The sequence below is a fragment of the Panthera tigris genome, chromosome C2 (assembly GCF_018350195.1).
Source record: "Panthera tigris isolate Pti1 chromosome C2, P.tigris_Pti1_mat1.1, whole genome shotgun sequence".
Lineage (NCBI taxonomy): Eukaryota > Metazoa > Chordata > Mammalia > Carnivora > Felidae > Panthera > Panthera tigris.
In genome coordinates this window covers 3,638,006-3,661,239 of record NC_056668.1, presented here as the reverse complement: position 1 = coordinate 3,661,239, position 23,234 = coordinate 3,638,006, and the positions used below count along the sequence as shown (strand labels likewise).

General features: G+C 56.4%; 1 protein-coding gene across 1 annotated transcript; it reads right to left on the bottom strand.

Annotated features, from left to right (window-relative positions):
• Positions 1–909: 909 nt before the first annotated feature.
• Positions 910–22,117, bottom strand: TMPRSS3 (transmembrane serine protease 3). Its single transcript, XM_042956338.1, has 12 exons — positions 22,009–22,117; positions 17,862–17,972; positions 16,911–17,027; positions 16,416–16,539; positions 13,262–13,387; positions 12,043–12,086; positions 11,195–11,360; positions 10,283–10,452; positions 8,353–8,448; positions 5,607–5,749; positions 4,846–4,998; positions 910–1,580 (listed from the first exon to the last, which is right to left on the bottom strand). The coding sequence occupies exons 1-12, from the start codon at positions 22,100–22,102 to the stop codon at positions 1,563–1,565; spliced, it is 1,362 nt and encodes a 453-aa protein (XP_042812272.1). The 5' UTR covers positions 22,103–22,117; the 3' UTR covers positions 910–1,562.
• Positions 22,118–23,234: the final 1,117 nt, after the last annotated feature.

Genomic DNA, 23,234 nt, shown 5'->3' with positions numbered 1-23,234 from the left:
GGCACATGGTCCACCCTGATTAATTGCCTGCCGTTGGCATTACTCAAGACCTTCTGAAAGATTGTGAGCCAGCAAATATTTCCCAACACTATTCGATAGTAATTAAGGAAGGATGGAGTCACAATGTCTAGCCATTCAAATGCGCCGGCCCCACGGTCAAGGGCTCCCAGCTGAGGTCACATACAGCATCCCTCCTGTCTTCACAACTCGGACGCCCCACGCAGGAGCTACTGTACCTCAACCTTCAGAGACGCCTGGGCAAAACCCCTTAAAATAAAAACGCTCTTGTCCCTTTCTGACACGTGGAGATCTGTGTAGTGAGGAAGGGCTGGTGGGGCACAGATGGGATTGCTAAGCGGCCAGTCTGCCGGGGCTCTCCCTCTCTCCCTGTGCAGCCCCCACCCCCACCCCCGGGGTCTCAGACGTGCCGGGAGGCTCCCCGCGGCCTCTGCCTCCCCAGGCACCTGCCTGCTCTCTGAAACTCACCATCTTTCCCACCGATGCCTCAAGGCAAAGCAATAGATTCACGTCTGACGCCTTCATCTGTGATGAAGTACCTCCAGACAGAAATTGCCTACAAGTACCCCTTCCTGTGATGTGTGTGCCTGGGGGTGACAGAAGGTGTGTGGGTAACCAGGCAGAGACGCAGGGAAGCCTTCGGCCTCTTGATGACGCCCGACTGCCCGCTGTGCCTTCGGCACCCCCTACGCGGGGTTAGGTGGTCCTGTCTTATTCCAGTGACCTCTCGTCACCCTCTGCTTCCGAGTCTCTGGATAGAATGCTCATCTGCCGGGAAACCTGTTCCACCGGAAGAATGCAAAACCCACAACGTATCTAGAGGAGATCAAAGTGATCCAGGCTCCCTCCCCAGTTAAAATTATGATTCCAATTGACACGAGTGGTCGGTATTCATTCAGACGAGCTCTGATTGACGGGTGCGTTAAGAGAGCACACGTCCCTTGGAGGTAAAGGACAAATACTACACCAAGCACCAAATACTACAAAGAGAGACTAGAAAGAAACCTAACAACGAATCACTTGTGGGTTAAGTTCTCACAGGCAAAAAGGGATCTTGGAAGTAGAAAGACCTGATTCGGTTCTGGCGCCTAGGGATAAAAAACGTGCAGACAGGGACATTTATCACGACACCCCCTTGTGGCTCCGGGCTGGCATGTCCCCACTGGGCACTGGTGTGGCCTGTGGTGAGATCTGCCTGTCTCGTCAGTCATGGTGAATGCCCCAGGGCAGAGAAAACCAAATGGACGAGGGGGGCAAGGTAGCACCACGAAGGCGTTCCTGCTTCTGAGCTCAGTGACGGGCACGTCACAAAGGAGCTTCGGGGCCATTTTAGCCCGACACCCCAGTGGCTCGAAGAGGGGCTAGGAGCTGTTCTGGAGGTGCCGGGGCAGAAAGATGCTCCTTCTGGGGGCTCCGCGGTGGCTCCAGAAGGAAGAGTACCCGAGGCGCTGCCTCAGGCCGCGAGTTTCCACCCGGGGACCCGCGGAAGGACGGGGTGTCTCCATCAAGGCGGGAACTCAAGGTGGCGGCTCGTTCCCCTCTCTTCAGGTTTTCAGGTCCCTCTAGGAATGAAAACACAACTGTTACCTTCTTTACCCGTCAGGCCGGCCTCCAGCGCCGAGATGGAGTAGGCGCCTGCATTTTGCCACGAGTGAAGTGTGGGTGCGTCCCCGGCATCAATGGGCACAGGTTGGCCCCTGCTAGGCGGTCCCAGGCGCGCATGGGACAGCTCTCCTACCCGCACGCGCCCCCGCATCGTCCGTCCCTGACTGAGTCCTCTCCTTAGTTTCCCGTGACTCCCCCAGCCCTGGCAGTCCTGCTTTGAGTCAGAACAGTTACGTGTTACGCCCCAAGCACAGAACATAGTGGATAAAAGAGAACATGAGCCAGTGGGCAGTGCTGGGTGGGCTCTCGGAAGGCCCGGGCGCCATGTTCAAAGAAACAACCAAAGATGTAGACCCTCTGGAAAACTTCCCTTGGGAAAGGAAGCCTCTTCTGGACCTTCCCCCCTCCCGAGGACACCTGAAGACACTTGCAAAAGGGCGTGTCACATACCGGCCCCCAGTGGCCCCGAGGCAGCTGGTGACTGAGGCGCCTCTGGCCTCAAGGGAGCCGTCCATCCACCATCCATACACCTGCTCATCTGGGGCCAGGGAGGGTGGGACCTCCTTTTTTTTTTTTTTAATTATTTTTTAACGTTTATTTATTTTTGAGACCGAGAGAGACAGAGCATGAACAGGGGAGGGTCAGAGAGAGAGGGAGACACAGAATCCCAAGCAGGCTCCAGGCTCCGAGCCGTCAGCACAGAGCCCGACGCGGGGCTCGAACTCACGGACCGTGAGATCATGACCTGAGCCGAAGTCGGATGCTCAACCGACCGAGCCACCCAGGCGCCCCTGGGAGCTCCTTTTAATGCCCCCCCAGGGAGCCACGTGGCCCGCACTGGTGTTTCCCAAAATGTTTTCCCTTAAGACCCCGTGCATCAAAATCACCAGATCAGAGCCTCTGAAGAAGGGGCCTGGGGATCATCAACGTGCACAAACAGCCGGGGGGAGTCTCGCGTACCCCCACGGTGGAGATCCCAGCAGCATGCGCGGGGACTGGAGTCCCACTCTGCTGTCACTAGCTCCAGGGACCTTACCCAGGTCCCTTCGCTGTAATATGGGGATGGTCCTAGGACCTGCCACCCAAGATGGCCCTGAGGGAACCGGGGCAAGACATCACCCGGCACCCCGGCGAGAAGGCTCCCAGATTCGGGAATCTTGTTCTCCCAGGAGCCAGCCCTCCTCCCCGGCTTGAAGACGGGGAGTGGACTTCCTGGACCTGCCCCCGTTTCGACCTTGACCTTCCATGATTACTAGCTCGGCCACATGGACCGTCTGTCCCCGAGTGCAGCTGCGTGGAGGGAGCACCTCCGTGGCTCTGTGGGCGACTGCCCCTTCCCCGCCCTCCACCCCTCCACACCCACACGGCCCTCTGCACCCTGGGGTCCTGTCACCGGCCATCGAGGCCACTGAGGCCAGGGGACCACTCTTGCAAGCAGAAATCCGTTTCTCTTGCTTCCAAAGAGGTTGATGGTTGGGGGCTGGATTCTGCACTTAAGAGTGTGACATGTCCCAGCAGTGGGCACCGGGCCGGTCTGACGGCTGACAAGACAAGTGCCAGTGGACGATTCCAGGAAAGGCCTGTCTCCCAGCATCGCCTCGCGATGAGCCTGCACCGAGGGTAGGGAGCATCCGTCCCTGTGGAGGATGCACAGCAGGCCTCAGCCTGGACGGGGCAAGTTCATGCAGCTTCTCCTTGAAAAGCAAAACTTCCCTGGGGGGTACCTGGAGGGGGTCCATCGGGTGAGCATCCGACTCTTGGTTTCGGCTCAGGTCGTGATCTCACGATGGATCGAGCCCGGCGTGGGGCTCTGTGCTGTGTGTGGAGCCTGCTAGGGATTCCCTCTCTCTCCCTCTCTCTCTGCCTCTCCCCTGCTCTCTCTCTCTCTCTCTCAAAAATAAATAAACAGTAAAAAAAAAAAAAAAAAATTCCTGGAGGCAGAGCGGGGAAATTAATGTCCAAGGCACATGAGGTCTTTGATGTTTTTCTTAGCCAGTTGTTTCAAATTAAAAGGAGCGTTTTAAAAGGTCTTTGATCGGGGCGCCTGGTGGCTCAGTCGGTTGAGCGTCCAACTTCAGCTCAGGTCATGATCTCATGGTTCGTGAGTTTGAGACCTGCGTTGGGCTCTGTGCTGACAGCTCAGAGCCTGGAGCTGCTTGGGATTCTGGGTCTCCCTCTCTCTCTGCCCCTCATTCCACCCCCCCCCCCCGTCAAAAATAAATAAACTTAAAAAAAAAATTAAAAGGTCTTTGATCTAGGGATGGAAGCAGATTACTGCTCGCTAGAGACTGGGGGAGGGGAGGGGAGGGGAGGGGAGGGGAGGGGAGGGGAGGGATGGTGACCACGCGTGAGGTTCAGTTCAGGGAGTGAAGGCATTCCCGACCCTGCAATCAAGGTGCAGGCTTTACAACACTGAAGAGCCCAGAGACCACTGGATTGTCCACTTGAAAATGGTTAATTTTATGTCACGTAAATTTGGCCTTCGTTTTAAAAGCAAAAGGAAAATCTCAAGTTCTTTGAAGCTATTCTAAGGCGTGAGTGGTGCAGCTCAGAGTTGGAGGTCAAGTCTGCAAATACGTGCTGAGCGCTCACAAGGCAGAAGGCTGTGCGGACGCCCCCGTGTGGCCGGGCCCCGACGCCCCCTCCTGCTCCTCCCTCCTGTCCGCCTGCGGTGCTCCCTTCTCCTGCGCGCCCTGGTCCTGCCGAGCCGGCCTCACCGACCTGTTCCCCTCCTCCTTCAGGGAGGCTGCCCCAAAGCGCAAAGCTGTCCGGGGACGCCCCCACCTCCGCCCCGAGGTCAGAGACTCTCCAGCCCATCCCTGGCTCTCCGCAAGCTCCAAACTCTTCAGTGGGGCCCTGGGGGGCTGCAGATTCACACCCTCGTCTCCTGTCTGCACCTGGTCCACACTCCACTCCACGCACACGTGCCCACGGGATTCATCCCCATCTCCAGGGGCTCATCCTCGGCCACCCGTCCCCCTTTCCCCACTTGGTGGAGCAAGTTGTCCGTCTCGTTTCTGCCTCGGCCGCCCTGTGTGTCCCCACCCCTCACGGAGCCTTGCCTATGGGACTAGCCATGCTCCTGTCCACCAGCCAGGGGCCACGGAACACCGCTTGCTGAACAGACCACCCAGTGATCGCTCCCTGGCTCGCACAGCAGCGCTGGGGCCGCAGAAGAGGATGCCGGAGGCCAGTGACGGGGCCAGAGTGAGCTGCACCCACCTCCAACTGCTCGTGGATCCAGTCCAGGAAGGAGGTGATGCGCGTGTAGACGCCGGGCTTGTTCACGTCGGCACAGCCGATGCCAAAGCTTGTCGCTCCCACCAACTTCCACACCCTCCTCTCCTGACACACCAGCGGTCCCCCGCTGTCTCCCTACGTGGCGAGGAGAGAGGCACTGCCGTGCGTGTCCCTTGTCTCAGCACCACGATCCCCCCCTTTGTAGCTCAAACTCGGTTCCACGACGGCTCCACGTTACTCCCCCAGCCTCCAAGAGGGGTTGTTGGCACTCCCAGCACTGGGGTCCTGGGTCCCCCGAGGACGGTCTCCCCCCGCTGTCTCCCCGCCAGATTCTGGACGCGCCGAACCGTGAAGGTCAAGGCGGCTCAGAGGGAGGGTCTGCCTGGCGGGGGCTGGGCTCAGGCAGTGATGGAGTCTCACCTCACGGGTGAGGCTCAGATCCAGGGTTCCCACCTGCCGCCCCTGCCCCCCGCCCCCCCCAAACCCTGAGAGCCAGGGCTGGGGCGAGGAGCGCCCTGGAGACCCCTCCCACTGCCAGCACCCAGCCAGAGCGGGAGCGGTGGGTACACTGGGCCGGCAGCCAGGAAAGGGAGGGATATCTTGAGCAAACTTCTTCCCCACGCCCTGTATATTTGCTTTTCAGTCACGGGGAAGTGCTGGCGGTGGCCTGTCCCACAGGCCGGGTCACCGTTCCAGAGCCTCACCCGCGGCTGTGGCCCCCGGAGGTGACCAAGGGCCCCCACCTGGCAGCTGTCCACACCGCCCTTCAGGTAGCCGGCGCAGAGCATGGAGGGGGAGATGATGCCTCCGTACACATCTCTGTGGTTGCAGATCTTGTTGGAGAGTAAAGGCACGGCTGCGTGGTTGAGGACCGGGGACGCATCGCCTGTGGCAGAGCAAGAATTCAGAGGGCACGCACCGGGACGGGTGAGGGGCAGGCCACCACACTCCGGGGGCAGAGGAGGCGGCTCCTGGAGGTGGACGGATGGCTCGTGGCTGTGGCGAGCCCCCTGATGCGTGGGCCCCGCGGCCCCGTCGATGCGCATCAGGAGGAGGGGGGACGGCAGTAGCCGGCGTGGACCTCCCCAGGGCCCCCCTCGGGCCGAGCACTCGACCCACACCAGCCCGTTCAGTCCTCAGAGCTGTCTGGGCTGCAGAAGGGAAACTGAGGCCCATGAAGGTCACACACACAGTTTGTGGGCAGAACCCGGGTGCGGTCAGCAGAAAAGTGTCCTCCCAAAGACGCCGGCGTCCCCACCCCGGGGGCCTGTGTTCGTGTCACCCTCCATGGCAAAAGGGCCTTGAGATGGGGGCGTGATCCTGGGTGGCCTGGGGGGACCTCTAAATGTCACAATGAGCGTCCTTAAAAGGGTCAGAGAGGAAGACACGATGGTGTGGAGCAGAGGTCAGACAGGAGGGACACTGGATGGGGCTCTGCCAGCGGCTGGGAGGGTGCAGGAGGGGCCACGAGCCAGAAAGTGCAGGCGGTCCCGGATCCTGGAAAAGGCCAGAAAACGCACACTCCTTCAGAGCCTCCAGGAGGGACCAGCCCTTCCGACGCACTGATTCCGGCCCACGGAGACGGATCTGGGACTCCCGACCTCTCGAACTGTCAGATAACACGTTTCGTGGGTCTAAAGCCACTAAGGGTGGGCTTGCTGCTGCGGCAAAGGGAAATGGTACGTCTGGATTAGCCCCACCACCGACCCGAAGGCATCGACACCCTGTAACTTAACCCGTTTGTAAAGCAGCTATCCTTACGCTTTATAGGCTTAAAACAAGGCACACATCTCTATCCCCACGTCTCTGGCACGCATCAGCAGGTGGTGTGGGGGGCGTGCTCCTCCAACCCACACGCTGAGTTTCTCTGAGTGTGAATTATACCCTGTTTTCTGCACGGGCTTCCCCGATCCACCCACACAGCCGCTTGTATGGGGACCACTGGCCGCAGGTTGGACTGAGAACGGTTCCTCTCCCTACTCGCCCCACAGGATCCAGCGAAGTCAGAATATAATCTGCCACGTCAAGTCACGAGGGACGACATGAACAGGGCTGCGGGGGGAGCGTGAACGCGGCAGACCTCCCGCCACCTGGCCGTGGGAGCCCAGGCAAGGTGCTCGGCGCCCCCTCAGCCCCAGTCCCCTGGCCCTCAAGACGACCACGAAAAGAATTCCCCGCCGAGGGGCTGCCGTGAGAAGCAGGCAGTGTCTCACGGAGACATCCGGCTCGGCACCTGGTACTGAAACGGAGCTCAGCGTGTGTGCGGAAGAAGCTTCTAGTATGGGCGAGAGGAAGCAGCCAGCCACACGGGTGGGACCCTGCACGCGGAAGATCTGGGTACGCCCCGGGGTGCCTTGGACATTCGGGAGGGAGCGGACTCAACTAAAAAGCCTCGAGAGGGAAATCCTGAACTTCCTGTGTTGGGGTGAGCTGCACCCACCCCCCAAAAAACACGCTCACCCGCAACCCTAGAAGGTGCCCTTATTTGGAGTAGGGTCTTTGCTGATGTAGTTAAGGTAAGAATCTCAAAATGAGATCGCCCTGGATTTAAGGGGGGGGGGCTTTAAGCCAAAGACTTATAGAGAAAGGGGAGAGATCTGAGACACAGGGTAGGGGGGCACGTGAGGCTGGGACAGAGACTGGAGGGATGTGTCTACAAGTCATGGGAAGCCAAGGATGGCTGGAGTCATCGGAAGCCGGAGGAGGGGCTGGGGACAGGTTCTTCACCCCCAGATCCTCCGGAAGGAACCGGCCCTGGGACACTTTGATCTCAGACTTTCGGCTGCAGAGCCGAGAGACAATGAGCCTCTGCTGTTAAAGATCCCCTGTTTATGGACCTTTGCTGCAACAGCCCCAAGAAACCCACGCTCTTCCTACCAGAGAGAAAGCAATTGGCGGAAAAACTCCACGGGTGGCGAGCACACGCGTGCCCCCCGAGGACGGATGGGGCGGGTTCCGACTGCGTGCACGGTTCTTATTAAGATGACTACTTCTGTTAGGATTAGAGTGGTAGGGTTCCATTTGTCTGCTTTAATGAAATAACACATCTTCCAAAGTCCTCACCAGTTACGAACATCTGTCTTCTGAACAGACCTCGGGAGGGGTTCTCTAGGGGGTCCTTGTGTGCTCAGTTAGCAGGGTGGGGAGGAGGAGGAAGGAGACCCCCCTGGTCATTCGGTAAAGGTCTCCCTGACAAGGGGTGGCCACGGTTCCCCTTTCCGATTTGTTCCTCTCCTGACAAAGTCTGCAATTTCACATCCCGAGACAAACGGAACCATGACTCTGACCCACAAGTGCTCTGCGGAGATCGTGTGTCCAGTGGTCGACCCGCACCCCCTGCCCGGGACGTGTGAGCCTCCGGGGGGGCTGTGCTGGGCGGGGGGGGGACACTGCGCTGGGACACGGGAGGAGCGTGTGGCCGTGGGCGTCCACCCCAGCCTCGCGGCTCTGGGCTCCCTGGACTTAGAATCTCGAGTTCAGATGACTGACCTCCATCCTCTGTGGCCCCCCATCCTGACGTCCAGCACATTTTTCCATCAGGGAACTGTTCCTCGGAGTTGGGCAGACACACTGGCTGGATCATCTCTGTTCCAAGGGGAAACAACAACCTTGAACTCGACTGAAGCAGAAACAACAGCCTTGAACTTGACTGAAACACTAGTCCAAGAAAACAATTAATCTCTCCGGCGTCTGCCTCTCCGAGGGGCTCAAACCGGCTCCCAAAGGAAGGTCAAGCCCTGGGTCGTGTTGAAAGCTACCGGCTCAGAGCAGGGACTTCCCCCCGGCCAGAGCCGTAAACCTTTAAACACCCCTAAACCGTGGCACCGTGAGTGAGTCTGGACCAGGGGCTGGCATATTTTCTGTGAAGGGCCACATAGTAAATACCTGAGGCTTTGTGGCCCCGTGGTCTCTGTCATAACTGCTCCTATCTGCCACAGGGGCGTGAAAGCAGCCACAAATGCACCTGGTCGTGTTCCACGGAAACTCCGTTTGCAAAAACAGGCAAAGGGCCAGATTTGGTCCCAGGGCCCTGGCTTGCCCGCTCCTGGTCTAGACCATGGGTACATCGCCTTAGGAAACATCCCTCCATTAGTATTCCTGTCCCTCCCGACACATCTGGAGGCAAGAAGCTTGCCTGTCCCTGCCGGCCGTGTCACATAAGCCCTCCGCCAGAGGCAGGGTCATGGCTGCGTGAGGCTGTCAGGTGGATACATTCTGACATGCTCTGAGTTTTTCTGCACGGGACGGTGATGGGAAGGCAGAGAAATAATAAGGGTGCTCGTTAACTTTTATCAAGGTACAGGTGCGGGGGTGCCGGGGGGGGGGGGGCTCCGTCAGTTGGACGTCTGACTCCTGATTGGGGCTCAGGTCGTGATCCCACGGTTCATGAGTTCGAGCCCTGAGTTGGGCTTGTGAACACGCTGCTGATTCTTCCAGGTCAAACCTGCCACTGACCTTGTGCCGGGATCCCGCTGCATAAGGGGCCCCGTTGACTGTACCTCCGCCCGCGCCCCAAGCTGCTGGGGAGGGAGAAGGGGGCTTTGATTGACTTAGCAGTGGGCTCCTAATCCTTCCTTCGCCTCTGCAAAGTGTTTGAGAGTTCTATCCTGGGTGGCTTTTCTGGTACTCTGGTAACTTCCGGAGGTCAGGACTTGCTGTCCCCCGTGGAGAAACGTGGCCTGCTGAGCTCAGCCTCTGGGTGGGAGAGAATGTTTCTGAGTCCCTCTGGGAGCTGCAGGTGCCAGTATCTTCCTGCTGGTTAAGAAATGGCGGCAGGGACGATCACGCTACAACCGCGGGCTGACCTGGCAAGTCCACGACTGACAGACCGGGCAGAGGAGTGGCCCCGGCAGGGGACCTCACCACAAGCAGCTCCAGGACAGGGAACAGCTCTTTGTCCCCACGGGCCAGAGACCCCCTTCTGCCACCTGGAGGCACCAGGTGGCCTGGCCTGGGGAAGTCCCTTTCATCTCCAGGTACCACCAGCAGGAAGAAAAGTGGCACCAGCGGGAGCCCCAGTGGAACCAGACAAACCGAGCTGACCCAAGTAGAGCCGTATAGTCTCTAAAATCCAACACCATCAGAAGCACAGCCCACAAATAGGAACGTCACACACAGTGAGCCTGAACAGGGTCACCACCTGCTAAACCCGAAGATGGCTAGGGACCCAGCGTCTCCTAACGCAACACCCCAGCGTCCGGGATGAATTGAAGGTGACTCATTGTACCAAGAACCGGGAAAGTCACAACTCCAGTGAGAAAAGATAATAAACTGAGGCCAGCAGCAAAATGAATCAACCCACCAGCGGGATCATCCCGCAAGATTTCAAAGCGGCTGCCATACGAATGCTTCAACAGACGATCACAGACAATCTTGGGGCGCACAAGAGGAACAGAAAAACAGAGAGACCCGGACGTACCGTTGAAGGTGAGCGGCCCGGCCAGCTTCATGAGGGCAATGTCATTGCCCAGCCTCTTGGGCTTGTACTTGCTATGGTAGATGATCTTTTCCACCAGGTGGGAAGGGGCCGGACTGTCGAGCAGGGAAACCAGGCCCACCTGGATGGTCCACGACTTGGGGATGTACAGGCTGCAATGAGAAGTCAGAGAGGGGGAGCGAGAAACCCCCAAATACTCTAACCCACCGACCTCAAACGTCCGGAGACCCTGTGCCAGGCGGGCGGCCGAGACAGAGGCTCCCCCTGCACCGCCCGAGCTCGTGCTTGGCCTCTGACCACGCCCCCGTGCCCCGCACAAGTGCAAGTGTGCCCCAGGAGTTTCCGAGGCAGGCCTCGGTGCCCGCGCCTCTGGGACTTCTGGACCTTTGAGGCTGTGAGGGGTCTGTCAGGGCCCATTCTCCGTCAGCAACCAAAACAGAGCGAGGCAGAAAACAAACAAAACAAAACAAGCCATCGGAGAATTAACCAGTGTTTGGGGGCTCTCTCTGTGGCTTTTCCCCCGAGCTAATCCCCCTGCCAGCCTGCCCTGCCTCCCGCCCTCTTGGCCGCCACATGTCACTGTAAGTGCCACAGGGAGGCTGGCGGGTTTCTTCCTGCACCAGAGCTTCCTTCTGACGCCTTCTACCTTCTCTGTAAGAGCTGCAGGCCTGAAATCCTCAGAATGAGCTCAGAGTCTCCAGTCACAGCCAGCGGCGACAATGGTGGTGGGTCCACGGTGGGGGGGGGGGTCCCTCGGCTGGACGTTACTTTGTGACTATCTGGTCTGTTTGCCTGCTTCTTCCGGACCTGCTGCTGAGCCCTGAAATCTACCCCGTCTAGACGGAGATCTGCGGGCAGTGAGGCCCACGCCCAGGAGGCCAGGGGCACACTCACTCGTGGACGCAGTGGGCAGCGGTGACCACCCACACGGGCGTGATGACAGAGCCCCCACACAAGTGATAGCCCTGGAACTGGAGGCTGGCCTGCCACGGCCACTGCGCGAGCGAGGACACGTTTCCACCCACGATGCGCGAGCTGTAGCCCATTCTCAGACCGCAGGCTGCAGAGACAGAACAGGGTTCGGGGTGGATCCCACAGAACTTTCTGGGGAGACTGTGTCACAGCCACAGAACCCCCCCTCTCCCTGGCATCCTGTGCCCTCACAGAGCTCACAGCTGAGAAAGAGAGCCGGGAGGGGAGAGGAGGGAGCAGATCCCGGAGATGTGGGGGTGCAGTGGGAAGAACCCCTCCCCGTGACGCCCGTGACCCCGGTATGACCACGGCTCACCGGGGGGGCACGGGAGCCCGGCTTCTGCAGCGCTCCCCTCAGTAATGCGGGGCAGCGTGCACGGGCTGACTTCTCCAGACCCCACCCCGCAGGGCGAACCCTCCCCGGGGCCAGAAGCAAGGAGCCTGGGGCACTGAACGGCCAGTGCAGGCTTTTCCTTGAGGCGGGAAGGGGGTGGGGAGGAGAAAGCGGCGGTTAGTCAGTCAGGCTCCTGGAGCCACCACGGAGAGACAGGGCCTCGTGGACCATGGTCCGTCCGCTGCTGAGAAGATGCTCTGGGCTGTCTACCACCCCGCCCCCATCGGGTGACAGGGGCCAGCACTGGCCTCCTCCTTCTGTCAGGTGGGGCCCAAGTGTTCCCACCTGGCACCTAGGAGAGGGGACCCCGGGCAGCCGGAGCAGGGCAGGGGGGACAGGAGTCTGTGAGCGACCTCTGTGGTTGGAGAACTCTTACCCATGCACTTCAAGGCAACCACGTGACCCGAGGCACATTCCTCCCTGAGGAGGAAAAGAGTAGGTTTACGGTGAATACCCAGGGGCCTGTGAAACGGGCGCTTCTGTAGACTTAATCTTGGGGTAAAAGAAAAAGGAATTCTATTCCCCTGCTCTGGAATACAGACTGCAATGCTAGTCTACGACACGAGTGTGAGGTCACACATTCACCCCAAAACACTCGGCTACCGTGAAGGATTGTGCATGCGACAGGGCACGGGGCATTTCTAAGCTTCGTGTAGCTGGTGACAGGAGATACCGAGGACCCGTATTATACAAACGCGCACTGGGGTCACGTGCAGGTGGTTTTTACCCCAGTGTTCTTCCCCGGCCCCGGGAGGACACCAAGGGCCCTTTGGACCGCGTGGCAGCCTCTCCTGGCACAGAGTCCTTGCAGCCTGGATCCCCCTCCTCCCCAGAACACAGCCGTGATTGCTGCAGGAATGACACGGGCTCGCCCTGGCATGGCTGCGAGCCGGGACACCTCCAGCCGCGTCCCTTCGTGACCTTCCCTGCCTTTCGAGCCCCAGTTCGCTCATGCAACCATGCAAGAAAAAGGGAGAGTCACCAGACTGAGGTTTTAGGACACAAGGGATGCGCTGTCCCCACAAATCGCACGTGGGCCCCGGGGGGGAGGGGACTGTGAATTATGCAATGACAGGCTGACCAGCCGGTGTTTCCCAGAGCACAGAACACGCTCCTGGGATTGGGTCCGACGTGCCCGGAAGAGCGTATAGAGATGCCTGACCGTGGGGGCAGGGGACCGGGCGGGGACGCGCTGGGCCGTGGGTACCTGTCATTTAAGGGCATCTCATTTTACCTTCCCCCACGAAGTGCTGGGGGAAACACAGAATAGAAACGGGGAGCGTTAAGTACTTTACAGACAGATGACACGCGTCTGGGTCTTACTCTCTTTCTTTCTAGTTTCCTTGTCCCTCCGTCCTGTCCCGGACGCACACCCGGCGCCTATGAAGAGAGGGCCCCGTAGCCCTCCCCCTGCCGGGCCATCTTCGCCCGGTTCCGGGTGGGTATTCCACCCCAGCCCGTGCGTCCACCCAGTCTAGCCGCGGTGGCCAAGCCCCCGCCTCGCATCCGGAGAAACGCTTGCCCGTTCCTTGGGTCCTCGTGGGGCCGCGCAGCTGGACGAAGCCAGCAGACAGCAGCGCCTCCTGGCCGCCTACCTCACGTACACCGAGTGGTGGAGAGCCGTCACTTTGTCGTCCGGCAGCAGGTGATTGATGGAAGCGAAGTCCCCCTGCAGCCACTCTTCCACTAAGTCCACCCTGAGGGCGTCTGAACTCACGTAGCTGCAAGCACATCGGGAACGCAGACCCCACGCGTGAATTCTCTCGGCTTCAAATCCAGCACTCCGGTCAGAATGCCACACGTCTCACGCTGGGCCGTGTCATTTCCCCCCAGCCCCCCCCCCCCCCCCCATCACAAACCATCAACAGCTTCCTTTGCTGGCTGGAAAGGGAGACCTTCCAGAGTCTGGGACCGTGCACGCTTCTGGCCCCCACCCCACGGCCCCCGCGCCCCCCGCAGGCTCCAGGCACATGGCACGGAGGACCACGTCCTCATGTAGCCAGGTGGCCCCCTAGATGCAGCCGCTGACCTGCCCTTGGCATGGCCTGAAGCAAGCCCGAGAGAGAGCGGCACGCAGAACTCAGCAGAGTCTTTGCAGGTGGGCCCCGGAGCAGGGGTGCCGAGCACCCAGAAGCCAAAGGTTGGGGGGACGAAAGCCCGAGCCGGCGTGGGTCCCCCCCGGAGACAGACGAACACGAAAGGAAAAGGCTCACGGGGCCCCAGGGGCAAGCAAATGTTTCACGTGTCGGGAAACGGGTCTTCCGGGGGGCAGCGGTGAAGAAGGCATGGTTTTAAAAAATCAAGTTGTGGGGTGAGGGCAGCGAACGAACGCAGGCTCCCCTTTCTCGTGGCTGGGCGCTGGCTCGCTTCACTCCCTGACACGCCAGGGTGTCAGACAGGGGTGCGTCCGGTCGCGGACGTGCCGCGGGGGGCGGCAGGATGTGTGCAATACGGAGTTCCGTGGGGCGTGGGTGTTGAGGGCAACGCCCCTGCCAGCCCTGCCTGGGGTTCGCACGACCACTACCAGGGCAGGCGCTGGGCACCGGACTCCGAGACGAGACAAGAGCCTGATGAGGGCGGGCTGGCCACGGCAGGGCGGGAGACGCAAGCGGGCCCCGGGGGAACCCCATAAACTGCGCAGCCTGCAGGAGGTGGGAGCCAGCAGGCCGCAGCCCCCCCCCCCCGCCCGCCCCAGGACCTCGCTGGGAGCCAGGCTCGCTCCTACGCGCTCCGAGGCCGCTGGCGTCTCACACGACCCTTTGAGAGCGGCCGCTACTGTTCTCCAGATTTTCGAGGCCCGAGTCAGGGAACTGAGGGGAGGACACGGGGGTTCAAACCCAGGTGATCCGGCTCAACAGCCCCCCCTACTTCTGTCATCACAGACAGCTGACACGGGACACAGCCGAGCAGAGAAGGGCAAAGAAGGGATTTCGGAGGGAAGTAGGGAGAGAAAACAGAAAGGGAACAGAGGTACATCTTGGAATTGAAGCACCAGATAGGGAGGGAAGGACGGGTTCGTAGTGAAGGGAACGGGCCACGTTGAGGGGTAGCCGGGGAACGTGGCCTTGGCCGCACGTCCCCTGAGGGGCACATGCTGGGGTGGGCAGGACTCTCTCGCCCTGGCCGGGCAGACAGGGGTTCAAGAGAAGGGGTCTCTGGGTCCTTCTGCACAGCAGAGGGAGGCTGTACGGTTCAGGGCAAGGGGTGGCGCTCCAGGAGGGGGAAGCAGGGGAGCCGGGAAGGGATGCCCCCCACTCCGTGAGTCCAAGAAAGGGACTCCGTAGGGAACAGAAATGCCGGTGGAGGGGAACAGAAATGCTGGTGGAGGCTTTCGGCCCTTTGCACTGATGGTGGGGGCAGCGGTGTGTGTGTGTGCATGTGTGTATGTGAGTGTATATGTGTGTGTGTGCATGAGGCTGCGTGTTGTCTGAGTGTATACATGTGTGTGCTGTAGTGTGCTGTGTGAGTATATGTGAGCGTATGTGACTTCGTGTGTGTGTGATGTGCCTGATGTGGTGTATGTGTGATATGGTGCGTGTGCACGTTGGTGTGTGGTGTGTGGAATGTGTGGTGTATGTGCATGTGCTGTGAGCGTGCATGTGTGTATGTATGTGTATGTGGGCTGTGTGCTGAGTGTACGTGTATGCTGTGTGTGGTGTGTGTGCATGTGTGTGGGGAGGGGTGTGTGCCTGTGTGAGGTGTGTGTGTGTGTATGTGTGTGTGCATGTGTGTGCGTGTATATGTGTGTGCACATGTGTGTGGAGTGTGCAGTGTATGTATGTGTGTGTGTGCATATGGGTGTGTAGTGTGCGTATGTGTGTGCATGTGTGTGGGGAGGGGTGTGTGCCTGTGTGAGGTATGTGTATGTATGCATATGTGTGTGCGCATGTATGTATGTGTGCATGTGTGTGCATGTGAATTGTGTGCGTGTGTGTGCCTGTGTGCATGTGTATGTATGTGTATATGTGTGTGGTGTGTGTGCACATGTGTGGTATGTATGTGCATGTGTGTGTGTGCGTGTGTATGTGTGTGATGTGTGTGCACGTGGTGTGGAGTGTGTATGCCTGTGTGCAGTGTATGTATGTGTGTATGTGTGTGCATGTGTGTGGTGTGTATGTGTGTGGGGAGGGGTGTGTGCCTGTGTGAGGTGTGCGTGTATGTGTGTGCACACATGCCTGTGTGTGTGCATGTGTGTGCGTGTGTATGTGTGTGATGTGTGTGCACATGTGGGTGGAGTGTGTATGTCTGTGTGCAGTGTATGTATGTGTGCATGTGTGTGCATGTGAATGTGTGTATGTGTGTGCATATGGGTGTGTAGTATGTGTATGTGTGTGCATGTGTGTGGTGTGTGTGCATGTGTGTGGGGAGGGGTGTGTGCCTGTGTGAGGTGTGTGTATGTATGCGTGTGTGTGTGCACATGTATGTATGTGTGCGTGGCATGTGTGTGCATGTGAATGGTGTGCGTGTGTGCATGTGAATGCGTGTTTGTGTGAGCGCATGCGTGTGCATAGTACGTGGGTGTGCGTGCGTGTGCGCTTGTGTGCGCGCCTGTGTGCGGTGCGCGGTGATCACGGCACGGAGCGTGCGGGGCCTCGGTTCGAGCACCTGTGACGTGAGGACGCCGTCCAGCACCGACGGCTGCCGTGGGGACGCAGCCCGACGAGCCCCCCGCCCGAAGGGAGCTTCCTCCCTCCCCCGTCCCCGCCATCCAACGCTTTACCCGGCAGCTGGCGATGCTCTTCACGTTACCTTGGAAACCCCAGCTGGGCACAGGCGACGTTAGCGTGGTGACCCCTCCAGTCGTCAGAGCACACGGTCCTCCAGGCGGCAGCCGTGAAGACCTGCAGCACCGCGTTCCGGCCGCTCACGCGGACTGGACGGCGCGGGCAGAGCGGTCCCTTAGCGGCCCGGACGCCTGAGCCCGCGGGCGGAGGCCCCTCTGCCGCCCGCCCAGGTCCCTCCTCCGCTGCCTCCGGCCCGCCCCTCCCCGCCGGGGGCACGGCCCCCCTGGCGGGCGGGCCCGGACCCCCAGCTCTCTTCTGACTGCTCCTGTGGCCTCCCCAGGCGAACCTCGGCCCCCGCTGACAGCCCCTGCCTTGTCCCAACCCGGCCACCCCTGGGGATGAGTGCCAGCCGGATCCCAGCTAAGGCTGAGACCTGACAGTGGTGTGGACCTGGACCCACTTCACGGATGGGGAAGGTCAAGGCTGGGTGGTGCTTCCGCGGGGAAGCGCGCGGCCTTACCGCAGCGGTACTCGTCCTCCCCATCCCTGCAGTCCGAGACCCCGTCACATCGAGCTGTCAGTTCAATACACTTGAAAGAGGAGCGACACCTGTACTTTCCGGAACAATCGAAGTGGACTGAGGAAAGGAGAAGACAGGTGTGGCAAGGAAGGGCTTCTTCGGTGCTCAACACTAACAACCATCCACTGGCCACGTGGCCTTGAGCCATCAATAATGAAACCATCAATAATGAAACCTGCACTGAAATTGCAGCCTGTTTCCCTCAGCCCGGTTTCTGTGCCAAATTCCAGAGGGTGGGGCGGCTGTCTCACTATGTGGCCTGGAGCCACAATGCCGGGGTGGGGGGGGGGGGGTTCAAGGTCAAGAGAGAAAGGGCCTGGCTGTGGGCCGACCGGCTGAGCCTGCTGAGCAAGGAGCTCCACGCAGCCCCCAATCTACCACCTGTTGTCTCCGACTCCGGGCAAGAAGAGAAGGGACCATGGACCACACAGCCGAGCAGGTGGGCCGGTCATTTGAAAGAGGAAATGAGATACTGTTCCCTATCAGAGCCCATCCAAATGACTCGCTTTCTCAAAAGCCACATGAACCTTCTTTTAAAAACAGCAGGTATGCCCGGCCCGGCATGAATGGCCTCCTTGTCTTCTCCTCCCGGCCACGCACCCCCTCCTGCCCGCAGGATTCTATTTCATCAGCTGCTTTGGGACACTTCCAACTGGGCAGGTTCCTTGGTGACAAAGCCCCGAGTGTGGCCAGCAGCCCCTCCTGGGCCCCAGGCTGGCTTTACACTCGTGCAGGCAAATAAAACTCAAAGTCAGCAAACCCCAAAGACGTTTGCCTCCAGTAATTAAGGCTGAGTGGCATGAGCTGGGGGCAGGGGAATGGGGGGGCTCATGAAAGTTTAAATGCCTGACTAGGCATTTGAGAGCCTACTAAATAATGAATCGTACTCACTGCCCAGACCAATGGCCAGTGCTAATATCAGTGCAATGATCCCGATGACGATGATTGGAAAGAACTTCAACGGCAGGAGGGACAGTATCTGTGCCGCGACCGCGTCCGCATCTGAAAATCGAAAGGTGGGGCAAGAACAGGAAGCCACAGAGCGGCGGATTTCAATAAAACACAACTTAAAATTGAGCTATCTATTCCCCCTTCCCCCGGAGCAGAGAATGTTCCGGCCCAAAGCAAGTGGCCACCTACCTGGGGACACTTTGTCCGGGGGCTCAGCCCCACACTCTCCGCCCTTGGCCCCGTTGTGTCCATCCTGGGTTGGGGGGCGGTGTTACGGCTGAATTATGTAACCCCCCCCATCCCCGATTATGTTGAAGTTGAACCCCAAATATCGTCTTATTTGGAGATGGAGTTTTTACAGACCATCAAATTAAAAAGAACTCGGGGCACCTGGGTGGCTCAAGTCAGTTTAGCATCCAGCTCTCAGTTTCGGCACAGGTCATGATCTCATGGTTTGATGGGTTCAAGACCTGCATCGGGCTCTGTGCTGACAGTGCGGAGCCTGCTGGGGTTCTCTCTCTCTCTCTCTCTCTCTCTCTCTCTCTCTCTCTCTCTCCCTCCCCTGCTCACCCTGTCTCTGTCTCTCTCAAAATAAATAAATAAACTTAAAAAAGTGTTTACAAATTAAAATAAAGTCATTGTGTGGGTCTAATCTAATCTGACTGGTGTCCTTTACAAGGGGGACATTTGAACATGGAAACAGACATGCACATGGTGCATGGTGTGAAGACGCACAGGCACGACCCCATGTGAAGATCCGGGCAGAGATTGGGGTGGTGAATCTACAAGTCAAGGAACCCAGAAGGTTACCAGACAAAAATGGGGAGGAAGAGGTGGGAAAGAAAGGAGGAGAGGGAGAGGAGAGTAAGAGAAGGAACGGGAAGAAGAAAGGCCACACACTTCATGGCCCGAAGGATACAGAGCAAGGGGGTGGGGGCAGAGGGCAAGGTCTTTGTTTTGGCCGCAATGAGCAGGCAGCTGCACTCTCAGAGCCTAGACCAACACTTGGCGGGCAGCGGTCCTTGGTCAATACGGCTGTCCATACAGCTGACCCTCGAACAACGCGGGTTTGAACTGCACGTGGAGTTTTTATAGGACGGTCCAGTCAATGTATTTTCTCTTCCTTATGATTTTCCTAATCACGCCTTCTCTTCTCGAGCTTACTTTATTGTAAGAACAGTATATAATACGCACAGCAATCAAAACACTTGTTAAGTGAGTGTTGATGTGATCGGTAAGGCTTCTGGTCAACCGTAGGCTATCGGTAGTTAAGTCTTGGGGGAGCCAAAAGTTACACGTGGATTTTTGACTGTGAAGGGGAGTCAGCAACCTAACCTGCCCCTGTGCTGTTCAAGGGTCAACTGAATGGATGAATGGATGAATGACATCATGATAATGGAGGTTGTCTTATCTCCGCAGAGGAGATCAATTCCTTTCAGGGCAACCAATCTGCGGTCTTGAGTTAGTAGAGCAGACTCTTCCCCCCAGTCCCTTCGCGCCTCTGGAAGCCTGCACCACATTACTGAGTCCCCCTTACTGAGAGCCCACTCTCCACTTACACTTTAAAAACCAGGAGGAACCCCAAGAATGACCTCTTGTCATTCCAGTCGTTCTGTGTCTAAGAGTTGGATTTAGGAAATCAGTCCAAATGGTAGATTCCAAGATGGCTGTTCATTTAGAACGTTTAGTATCCATTCACATTTGCCCCTTGATAGTGCCTCGGCCATGGTGCCCTGTGGGCGGTACTGTGGCCCCGCTCCCTCTCCTTGTGCTGTCTTTGAGGGCATGCTTGGAATAAAAAACAAAAATGCATAGCACCTCTCCAAAGAAGAAATGCAGATGATCAAAAAGCACGAAAAAAAACCTTCCACCTTCTCTGGGAATCTGGGAAACTGCAAATTAAATGTAACGACATATCAACCTCACAACATTTATTATTATTATTATTATTATTATCATCATCATCATCAAGATTACATCCCCACTGTCATCCAAAGTGAAAAGAAATGGACCCCCACTTACAATCGATAGGAGTATACGCTGTGGAAACTAACTTCTGAGAGTTCGAATCGGAAATATGAACCAAAAGGCTTAAGAAATGGATGGAGGTTTTGACATAGTAAAACCACTTCCGGGACTTTATCTTAAGAGGTCATCATTGATACACACAAATTTCTACTGACTCGGACACTTAAAGAGGTAGCATGTGTAATACCGACGCACGGGAAACAGCCTGAATGTCCATCAGAAAGAACTGGTGACAGAACAGATGTGTAGAGTTAGTTACATGATAGGGAAAGGGGGTTGGCAAACCTCTTCTGTAAAGGGCCAGACAGTAAATATTTTAAACTTTGGGTGCCATATAGTGTCTGTTGCAACTACTCAACTCTACTATGGTATGAAGGCAGCCATAGACAATAGTGAATAAATGTATGTGTCTGTGTTCCGATAAAACTTTATTTATAAAAACAAGTAATGGGCCAGATTTGGTCCATGGGCCATAGCTTGCCAACACCTAAAAAAAAAATTTAATTATTTAATGCCATGGAAAGAATAACATAATATTGTTTGGTTTGGAGGGGGGGGGGACCTTCAAAATCGTGTATGTCACTTCCAAAGGAAAATGGTGATATGCTGGACAGAAAAAGGCAAGAAATACAATACTAAAGCACAAATAGGGTTATCTCTGAATAAGGGTAAAATTGTGGGCAATAAAAAAAAATCTTTTTGGGGGCTCCTGGGTGGCTCAGTCGGTTGAGCATCCGACTTCGGCTCAGGTCATGATCTCACGGTTTGTGGGTTCAAGCCCCATGTCGGGCTCTGTGCTGACAGCTCGGAGCCTGGAGCCTGCTTCGAATTCTGGGTCTCCCTCTCTCTCTGCCCCTCCCCAACTCATGCTCTGTCTCTCTCTCTCTCTCTCTGTCAAAAATAAATAAACATTAAAAAAATTTTAATAAAAAGTAAAAAAGTATTTTTGATTAGCTGTGTTTTCTAAATTTCTATAAAGAACAATACATTGCTCATTTTTTTAAAAAAAAAAGCACTACTAAATTCCTACCGCTAGGAATTAATCATGAAGAAGTCATCAAACGTTAGCAGAGGTGACTGTGTATAGTGTTATTCCTGCTCATATTATTCGTACTATAAAAATATTAGAAACAATTGTATGTCAAATTATGGTTTTTAAAAACCATGTAAATTACACATGTACTTGATGGGATGTTGTGATGTTATGAATGCAAAGCATTTATAAAAACCAAGGCACACATGGAAAAACACCCGTCTGGACCCACACTGTGCGTGAGTGTGTTCTTATCAGCAAGGACAGGAAGAGAATGAAGACAAACATAATATATCCTGGGGGTCAGGTGATAGGGTATTTTTTAAACTTATATTTTTGCCAACTTTTTGAGCTGGATTTTAAAACCTGTCCTACCTCAAGTCTTCTCCACCACCACCACCCAACCACAATTGTCCAGAGGGTTTAAAAAGAATCATTAGGGCAGCCCCCACTCTGTGTTTTCTGGAACCTCAGCCAGAGCCCCCAGGTGACCCCCTTTCCGGTCCCAGAGGTCAGCACTCCTGAGAGCACCCAGGACCAGAGAGCTACGGCTCACCGTGACAAGTCCTGTGTTTGTGACCTCTTTACAAAACCAGCTTTCCTTCCTTGTTGCTCAGAGCGGCTCCTGTCTCCTACAGTTGGATTTTAATCTGGGCATCGAATACCTTCAGCAATGCCCGGCTTATTTTAAATTTCTTGGAAGAGCTGGTGAGCCCTAGTTCTTAGGACTTTCGGGGCGAGAGGGGGCTCAGAGATTTCCCGGCAGGACTTGACCCCTAACTCCCAGGGGCAACTGGAGTCTCAATTTCTGAAAACCTCCATCCAGAGAATGCAAACTTCTCTCTCTGGGAGTTGGTAAGGGGCTGGACAAGGTGATGCCTTCTCTAATGCCCCCCTCTCCAGGGTTCGGTAAACCCAAGGAAATGCAAGCATCCAGGTTGCGGGTGTGAGAAATCCTGGTGGGGTGTGTGCCCAGAGGGACATTCTGGGGACGCTTCCCCAGAAATCACACCTGGTTCCACCTACCTGGTGCTACAGGACTTATTTTCAAATCGTCAAGTCCAAAAAGCGATCTGAAGGAGAAGGGGGCCTCAGCCGCGGGTGGGTCATTTTCCCCCATGGTGACTATTTCAGGACCTCTGAGACTTGGCTCCACATCGACCTCCACCTCCTTCACCGGGAAGAACAAAAAGCATTTGTTTCCCTGTTTACAGTTTTAGCATCAACGCATCTTTGACAAGTTAAATCTCTGAAATCTAACAATCCACATAAAGCACATTCAATACCGATCAATCAAACCATTTGTCCCGTGAGAACGTATTTTTTTCCAAGCCACAGCAGGTACCAGAGAAACTTCCAGAGTTAGTGAAAAACTATGAACTTACTTCCGCTAAAATAATGACTTTCCCTTTGTGTAGTCTACCAATCCTAAAACCAATTCACTAGCCATCTTTAAAGATATGCCTTTTCACGATTTAGAAATTACTGCACCATTATTTTTCAGAAGATAAATCACTTTCAAAGCACTTTCCTTCTCTTGTCTGCGTTCTTTGTCCCATGTAAACTCATCCCTTTGCCAGCGCCTGTGGGACACCTATCGTAAACATGACAAGTTTTTTATACTCACATAATGTCCGTGCCCCAAAAATGTAGATGGCAGCGGGGAGGAGATGCTCACCCACCGTATTTGTAGTTTCCTGTAAACACAGCCCTTCCCGGGCTCACGCGGACATGACCTAGTTAAGGATGAAAATATCCATGCCTTCTGGATGCCCCGTCTCCCACACAGCAAAGGGAGGAGTGGCTGGGGACCGCTGGCTTGCACCAGAGCCACACTGGGGCTCTGTTTCCTCCAAGAGAATTGCACCTATCACAAAGCCAGAGAGGTCAAAAGCCTCTGGAAGTCATTCCTGCAACTCTAAGAGGGGCGGAGTGAGCAAGAAAATGGCGGAATGTTCCCAAGGAAATCCCAACTCGCCCTCCCAGGCATCAGTCAGGCATGAGTTCTCTGGGACCTGCTTCCTCAAAAGAGGTTCCTACGGGCATATAAGCATAGACACTTACATCTTTCTGTTCGGTTGGTGGCAATGTTTGAGGTTTGAAAAGAAGCTACGAAGCCATTGAACGCACACTTTGTCTTTGTGGTCTTAGGAAAATCTAAGCAGGAGTTATGTGCTAAAAGGATTGGTTTCATTTCCATCTCAAGAGTGGCTTCGAAGGGTACCTTAGAAAACTAATAAATTCACATCCAG